Raw genomic sequence first — 8,080 nt, forward strand, 5'->3', positions numbered from 1 at the left:
CAAGGGAGAGCGAGGAGACGAGGGGCAGGATGGAAGAGGAGATAGCAAATGGGCTTAGGTAAGGGACAGGGAGGGAAGGGGTGGCTGGACAGCACCACCCGCCTGGGCTCCAGAATCCTTCAGGGACTGTCCCCACCTGCAGCTCCCCTGCCCTCACCTCCTTCTCCCTGCCAGGTGCCAATGGATTTCCCTGCTGTGGCAAGGAGTCGGTGGACATTGTGGATACACAGTGAGAACCAGTCCCCCATTATCATAGGACCTTTCCCCAACCCTCCAAGACCACCAACCCTTACCAGCTGCCACTGCTGCCAAGTTTTCATGTACCCACTCCAACCCAGGATCTCCCTCACCTATCGTGTCCATTTCCAAAATCTCTGAGGGCAGAATCCAGGCCAAAAAGCAGAGAGTGTGGCTACAATCACCCTCTGCTTCCACCACCAGCCCCTGATGACTGAGGGGTGGTGGGGCACACTCAGAGGCATGGATGGGACCTGACCCCTTAGAGCTGCCTATCTCTGAGAACAGAGCTCTCTGTGGTGAGGGTGGGCAGGTGCCTAAGGATGGAGAGGGGGTCACAATGACTGAGCACTGAGGGCAATAGCCAAGATGGCAGCCAACTACCCACAAGAACCAAAGGAACCCTCCACACACATCTCCACACTTCAGATCTGCCATGCTGGGATTGGGCAAGTCTGGGAGAGGGCATGGCTCTGGACTTCTCCCTCTGTGGGGAGCCACTTTCAGGGCACTGGCTCACTGGAATGATTGATTAAATGAAGATTCCTGGGCCTCACCTCCAACGAACCTAGATCCCTCTTTGTAGGTGGGGGGCAACTTGGCAAGCTCTGTAGGCACTTCCTGAACTCACTAAAGTTTGAGACTGTTATTCTAGAACTCTTGGTGGGAGTGGGCTGGGGGCATCTTACCAGCCCCTATACAAGGCAGGGTGCCTTGAGGGCTCCAGAGACCCTCCCTGGAAGCCACCTCACCCACCCCATAGAGCCCTGTCACCCACTCTGTCTCCTTCTGTCTTAGGGGTAACATAAACCAATACCAGTTCCAGCCAACACAAGACGAAGATGAAATGGAGGTAACAGTGGGGAGTGTCACTTCTTAGGGGGCGGGGGGAGGCAAGGGCCAGAGTTCTTTGGGGCCCGTCTTCTCTAAAGCCTGACCAGCCCCTACTCTTGACAATTCTGGGACTCTTGTACCAGGCCAGTGTTGCACAGGCAAGCACACCCAGCTGCCCACGCCACCTCCCTGCCTCAGGTTGGGTCACTTAGAAGAGGCAAGTGTTGGGGAGGAAATGAGCAGGAGGACAAATGGGGCAGGACAGGGAACTGGTGACAGGGAGGACCGCAGGGGCAGGTACCTCCTCAGCTTCCTGTTGAAACCTTACAGCTGGAGAAGGAATTGCTAGAGCTGGAGCCTCCACACAGAGAGGTTGTGGACCTGGACTCAGAATTGGAGCTGGAACAGAAGCCCAAGGCTTCCTCACTGCTGGAGCTGTGCCCCGCAGCCAAGCTCAAGTCCGAGGTCAAGCTGGACACGGAGCCCAAGTTGGAGGTGCCCGATCTGGAATTCTGCAGTGAAGACGCTGGGCCACAGGGGTACAGGATACAGTCACTCCACCCCTACACTGAGGGGCTCACGCAGCAGGACGTTGGCCAATGGCATATGAGGTCAAACTCCAGCTACTTGGGCTCCGCAGAAGATGACCAGGTGTCCACCAACCATCGCTCTATCCGTGTGCAGACCTCAAAGCACCTCTTCTGGGCAGACAAGCTCATCCAGGCCTCAGAACACAGCCTGCAGAAGGCGATCAGCACGCAGCCACAGCCTGTCAAAAAGAGCACAGATGAGACCACCAGCCATCTAGACCAACAGTCGGTCCCCAAGGGCACCATGTGCTCCAAGGAGCAGCTCCAGGACCCCAGTGCCCAGCCAGCTCTTCCAGCCACAGGCTCCCAGGCATCCTCCTCCCCAGCAACCATCGGCCTGGCAGACCTGATCAACTTCGCATCTTCCCTGGCCATGGCCTCCTCCAGCAAGATGGACTTACCCAATTTGGAGCACATGGTCAAAGCCCCACCCCAGAAGGCCACGGAGCCTCCTACAGAGCCCACCATGGATGAGCCAGAGCAGGAAAAGCTCACTAATGAGTTGCTAGAGAAGCCACCAGAGAAACCACTAGAAGCCGGGGAGCTGCAGAAAGCTCTGAAGCAGAAAGACAAGAGTTTCCCCCACCCTTACCTTGACTTCAGCAAGCAGGGGTTCAAGAGTGCCAATATTGAAGGGGAAGTGAAGTTTCTCCAGCCCCCGAACATGTCCCCTCAGCTGCAAGAAGCTGTGAAAGAGTAAGTGAGGCTGGCCCAGGGGAGGGCAGTGCTCTGATGTGGGGTTGGGGGGCACAGCCAGGTGCAGGTAGCGGACAGTGGAATGAGGGGCTGGCTGCGGATGGGGTGAGCTGTGATGTCTCAACCTCAGTGACCTCATAAAGGCTGCTGGAAACCAGGTTCCAGTGACCTGAGGTGCAGTGCCGAAGCCAGGACTGCAGGAGGCCCGGGAACTATGGAGGGTGAGCGCTCCAGGGCTCAGGCAGGGATGTGGGTTCAAAATGGGAAGGGCCATTCTAGCATTAGGAAGCTTCTCACCCAGAGCATAGCTGGCCTCACCCTCACTGGAAATGCTCAGGCATTTCTGGCCTGCTGAGAACCCGATGGCTCCAGCCCTGGTTTCAGGACACCTCCATCAGGCTGAGAATGAGGGCACAGGGTTCCCAGCACCCCGTGCTGGTGATGCATGAACACAACAGACTGTCAGCTGCCCATCAGTGTGGGCAGGAAGAGGCCCTTGTAGCCCCAGGGCCTTGCTCAGAGGGGCCTCTGGGCTCATCCCACTTCCCTGACCCTTCCACTGGGGCCCAAGTGACGCTTTCTCTTTTGTGTTGCAGCTCGGTGCCGGGAACCAAGAAAGGGAATCCATTATTGCTGAAAATTCATTTTAAGCTGTCGTCCCCTAATTCCCCAGAGAAATGACTAGACAAAACCAGTAAAGCCTCCAGTGCTGACCCCCGGCTTAGACTTTTTGTGCAAACGCTCCTGAACCAGTGAGCTCATCTTGCTGCAGCATCCCGGTCTCAATTTTTTTAGGGATGCCAACCCCATTTTTAGCTACCCCCGCCCCAGGGCTCTGCCAGCCCTGCTTTGTCCCTGCTCTCTCCCCATGTGTAGTTCCACTTCACCTGCATCTAGCCAGACCTCTGGGCCAGCAACAAAGACTCATAACTAGTCTTGGGGAGGCCTCGGTACCATTTCTAGGGCTTCTGTTTCTTAGATCATTGGGGCATCCCAAATGGGGCATGCTGGGATCATCTGAAGCGAGAGCCTCCTGAGGGTGGGGCTGGGCAGGTGAGAAGGTGTCTGGAGTGAATTCTTCCTGCTTGTCTCCGTGGGGAAGGCCTGGCTTGGGGAAGGGATGGGGTCCAGGGCTTGAAGGGAAGAATGAAGCCAAAGACTTGGTCCTCCAGGGGCCCACAGCCTTGAGTTAGAGGTACCTCCAATGCAGGGGAGAGCCCATGTGTAATAGTGCACTTCCGCATGCAACCCGGATACACACACACACACACACACACACACACACACACTAGCACATTACACACATTCCCTTAACGCATGTACACACAGGCCAAGGTAGCACATTCCCCATGCGCTGTGCACATGGGCACACATAAACACAGTGCCTGTGACCCAGACACGTGTACTAAACATGCACACAAATGCACAAGCCTCCCATGGCGGAGAGGACAGGCCATGTGGGGAAGCTTCTGGAAGAGAAGATGGAGGCAGAAGAGGGAAGGGAATTTGGGGTGTGGGGATGTGGTGGGCAGGAAGAAGGAAGTCAAGGAGAAACAGAAGGGCAGGCAGCACCTCGCCTTGGGCCCCAGTGAGCCTCGAGATCTACTCCAGGCCACAGCTCCCCAACAAGTGAAAGCCCAGCCTTGCAGGTGCTTGAGGGCAGCTGAGGACGGACATGCCCAGGGCCTGGGAGAGTGGGACTTGGAGGGGGTCAGCAGTGAGGAATGGTCCAGGGGCCAGAGAAGGGAGCAGGAGGCTGGGAGGAGGGATGAAGAAGAGACACAGAGGTGAGCGTCAGGGAGGGGCTAGGCCAGAAGCGTCATTTGGCTATTGGAGTGCATCTTCCTGAAGTATTCTTTTAATGTGGTTTATGGGTTTGCATTGTTTGGAAGAAAGGATCCTTCCCTCCCAGGGGGCCTAGGGTTAGTTAGGCCACAGCCCCACCTTGGCTGGACCCCACCCTCCCACGCCTTGACTTCAGGCCTTCTCCAGGGCCTGTTTCTCCCCTGGGCCTCTGCTATCCTGTTAGCTTTTGGAGTGGAGTCACAAATTTACATACCTTTAGGGAGGCAGAAACTCAAAAGAATAAAGCAGCAGGTTCCCCAGCAGAGAGGAGGAGACCTGTAGTGAGGGAGACACTCACCCCTGCCAAAAGTTGTTAAAATCTACCCCAAAGCCAGCCTGGGGGCTGCGGGCCTGGGGCACTGGACCAGCATCCAAGCCTGTGACTCTGCCTTTCAGGCAGCAGAGGGCAAAAGAGCAAGAGATCACCATCAGCAAAGAGAACGTACAGGTGACCAGGGCTCAGGGAAAGTCCCCTACTACTCCAAACTACTGCCCCCAGGATCCCCTGGGGAGAGGACTGGGGGTGCAGGCTGGCGTGGGGGATCCTGGGATGTGAAGCTGTGCACTCACAGGTCTGATCCCGGGTCGCCTGGAGTCTGAGCACTCAAGTGGGCTAGGCCCCTCTGCCCTGTCTTCTCCCCACCTCCAAGGCTACCACAGAAGCCTCAGAGACTGCTCACGCGAGACCCAGGAGAGGAGCAGACTGGCAGGATGCAGAAGGGGAGGCTGCAGCAGCGCGCTGCCCTGCTGACCCAGACAGAGCCAGCAGCGGCCACAGCCCCAGGGGCTGAGCAGGCCTCGCAGAGAGCAAAGGAGGTCAAGGGTCTTGCGGCCACCCATACAGGACAGTCAGGCCCAAACACTGGGCCTCAGAGGTGAGGGCAGGGATGCGAGGCCAGGCCTGGGGTGCTGGGTTTGGGGAAAGGCCTGCCTGCCTGGCCTGGCATCTCTCTGTAGCAGGTGCCAAGGCCTTTTCCAACCTCTTCCACCTGAGGCAGCTTTGCAGACAAGATCCTACTACCCCTGACACCCCAGCAGCTGGCAGGTGAGGGCCTCAGGGCTGGGAGCAGGGAGGAAAACTAGGGGTGCTCAGAGCAGAATACAGCAGGTTGCCTGCCCAGGGGCTGAGGTCACTGCGAGAAGCCAGTGACGGTGTTGTAAACTTGTCCCCACGCCAGTCTAATTTGCTCATATCTATAATTTCTGGGCTCACTGGTGTGTGTGTGTGTGTGTGTGTGTGTGTGTGTGTGTGTGAAGGAGGGAGTAAGGGAGGGAGGGACTGGTGGACAGCAAAGTGTTTGGATGGTGGATGATGGATGGTGAGTGGATGAACAAGATGGAAGGAAGAAGGGAAATTGGGAGAATGGATGGAGAAGAAGAATCCGAGGTCCCTGCCCAGCTGGGGTCTGGGGCTGTGGGAGTAGGGGTAGAAGGAATCACTTCTACATTTGGGGGCCTCACTGCCCCCACAAAGATTATGCCCTGATATTGGCAAGGACCCCTTAAAGCAGAATTATTCTATTTATCACCAATAATTTTCAGTGCCTGCCGCAAGGTGCCAGCAGGGTTCCTGGAGCCTGGACTCCAGAGCCAGACTGCTGGGGTCCAAAGCCTAGCATTGCCCTGACTGGTGGAGTGACCTTGGACATGAGGTTTTAATGTGTTTCATATAAACATATCCAAACATAAGTTTTAGATGTGAGAACTGAATGGACCCTTAACAAGTGCCAAGCAGCTATTGTTGTTCTTTATATCAAGTTATAATGCCCAGGGGGATGGAGAACACTAGTCTTCAGTCCCATTGAGCTAGAGTGGGTGGATCTCAGGGTTCCTGTGTGTGCAGTTCACCTCTCCGAACTTCCCCTGTCCCTGCCCCCAGCGTTCCAGGATGTCTTCAAACTGTTCAGCTCCAGCCTGACAGGCACTGTGGACTTGCGCAGCATGAAGGCTGCCCTGGGCAACGCGGGTGTCCGGCTGACCCCGCAGGAAATGTATGAGGCTCTGCAGCAGGCAGACTTGGATGGTGGGTACCCCCATCCCTGTCCTCCTGTCCTCTCTCACCTCTAGCCCTGAAAATGCCTACCTTCCCCACAATATCTCTGGCCTGGTCCTATTTTAAAGTTTCCTATTCCAGGAAGCCTACCCTGATCAACGTGCCTATCCCCTCTCCCCCAACATTTGTGATAATCCTCAACGTGATTTGGGGGTTCCCCAGGGCAAGGACTATTTCTCCCCCACTCAACCAGAGGCAGGACTGGATTCTTTAATGTCTGGAACTGCTGGCAAGCCCTTAACACATCTGCAGGGTAGGATTCCTGCGGGGAACAGGCACCCACAGCAGCCCCTCCTCTCTCTCTTCCCAGGTGATGGAACTGTAAGCTTCAAAGACTTTCTGGGTGTCCTCACTGACAGCCACCGCCTGGCTCAGTCCTTGGGTGAGGGGCAAGGCTGGTGCAGCAAGAGTGGGCCTGGCCTAGGGGAGACTCCTCCTTACCTTTTCCATGTTCTCTGCCCCTAGGCCAGGTGAGGAACAGCCGGGTCTGTGACCCCCAGGGCCGGGAGACTCTGTTCTTAGAGATGATGTTCAGACTGATGAGTCTGGGCTTTGTGCCCCACAAGTCGGTGCAGGAGGTGATGAGGTGGGCACAACTGTACCGAGCTTTGGGGCTCGGGATGGAGGGATTAGACTCTGCCCCGTGCAGGAGTCCCCAGATGTCCCGGCCCCTGAGACGGGAGCCCTGAATTCTGGGTCAGTTTCCTGGGCCCCAACTTGCTCCAGGCCCGAAACAAGTGGCTTCCTGTTCTGTTTTGGTTTCCCTGCGGGTGAGATGGAGAGGACTGGGGGAGGCGGTGTCTGAGGCGGCTACACACTTCTCCCTCGAGGTATTACTCCAAGAAGCAGCGGTCTCTGCGGCTGAACTCGAGTTGGAAGGGCCGGTCCCGCGGCCACTGCAGCACCGGGAGCTCTCACGCGGGCCTCACGTTCTTCTGCCAGGCCGCCCGCCTCAGCGGCCTTTCCAACGCCGAGCTGGCGCGCTCCCTGCACAGACTGCACAAAGCAGGTGCGCCCCGGGCTGGGCGGGGACCTGCGGGGCTGGGGACTCTCTCTCAGGACCCGCTCTCAGTATTGACCCCTCCTTTTCCTCCTGCCGGCTTCCTCGCCCCAGATGTGCGCAGCCCCTACTCCCAGATACCTAACCTGAATGGGCGGACGCAGCCAGAATGCCAGAACCGAACCCCCCGCCTCGACATCGGACTTCCCAAGTCCTACCAGCCCAGCGGCTCCAAGCTCCGGCCCAACCGCGGGCGGTTCAGCCAAGGTGAAAGTCGAGGGAGGTGGGGCCAGCGGGTGGGGCCGGGTCATGTCAGGAGCGGGGCGGGACCGGGAGAAGAGGGGCGGGGAAGATAGAGCGGAGGTGGGGCAGATAGATGGGCCGGACAGGCGGGGAGAGGAGGGGCAGGAGAGGAGTGGTAACAGGACTCCTAGAAATTGGGACTGAACAGGCGGAGATGCAATATGACACAATTCAACGGTGTGACTAAGGATAGGGCGGGACATAAGGAAAAGGTGCGGAGCACGCAGGTAGGAGGCGGGACTGGCGGGAATGGGGCGGGGCCGGCAGGAAGGCTGATTGAGGTGGGGCTAACTCTGCGTCTCTACCCGAAGCACTAGGCTTGACCCTGTGCATGCCCCCTCCGCGCTTCCGCAGGGTTCGTGGGCCAGCCACTAGGGAGTATGCACCCCTCGAAGCGGGCTCCTTCGCCCCCAACGCTAGTGCAGAAGCAGCCCTTCTCCCCCTCTCCAACCTGTTTGCAGAGACCTGCTATGAAGTTGTACAAGTAAAGCGTCTGCTAAGCGAAACGGGCTGCGCGTGGTC

General features: G+C 57.5%; 2 protein-coding genes and 1 long non-coding RNA gene across 3 annotated transcripts; 2 read left to right on the plus strand and 1 right to left on the minus strand.

Annotated features, from left to right (window-relative positions):
- The first annotated feature begins 1,002 nt into the window (after positions 1–1,002).
- SPATA32 (spermatogenesis associated 32) lies at positions 1,003–3,090 on the plus strand. Its single transcript, XM_045519961.2, has 3 exons — positions 1,003–1,090; positions 1,402–2,357; positions 2,954–3,090. Exons 1-3 carry the CDS (start codon positions 1,085–1,087, stop codon positions 3,036–3,038), a joined length of 1,047 nt encoding a protein of 348 aa, XP_045375917.1. The 5' UTR covers positions 1,003–1,084; the 3' UTR covers positions 3,039–3,090.
- Positions 1,704–6,831, minus strand: LOC141573636 (uncharacterized). The gene is made up of 3 exons (XR_012499576.1): positions 6,697–6,831; positions 2,254–2,347; positions 1,704–1,840 (listed from the first exon to the last, which is right to left on the minus strand). It is a non-coding gene; the product is annotated as an uncharacterized LOC141573636 (long non-coding RNA).
- Positions 4,912–8,054, plus strand: LOC123618203 (EF-hand calcium-binding domain-containing protein 3). Its single transcript, XM_074343274.1, has 8 exons — positions 4,912–5,077; positions 5,201–5,247; positions 6,082–6,225; positions 6,566–6,637; positions 6,721–6,841; positions 7,086–7,264; positions 7,370–7,522; positions 7,913–8,054. The coding sequence occupies exons 1-8, from the start codon at positions 4,914–4,916 to the stop codon at positions 8,044–8,046; spliced, it is 1,014 nt and encodes a 337-aa protein (XP_074199375.1). The 5' UTR covers positions 4,912–4,913; the 3' UTR covers positions 8,047–8,054.
- The last annotated feature ends 26 nt before the right edge of the window (positions 8,055–8,080 follow it).

The sequence above is a fragment of the Camelus bactrianus genome, chromosome 16 (genome assembly GCF_048773025.1).
Source record: "Camelus bactrianus isolate YW-2024 breed Bactrian camel chromosome 16, ASM4877302v1, whole genome shotgun sequence".
In the NCBI taxonomy this organism is placed as follows: Eukaryota; Metazoa; Chordata; class Mammalia; order Artiodactyla; family Camelidae; genus Camelus; species Camelus bactrianus.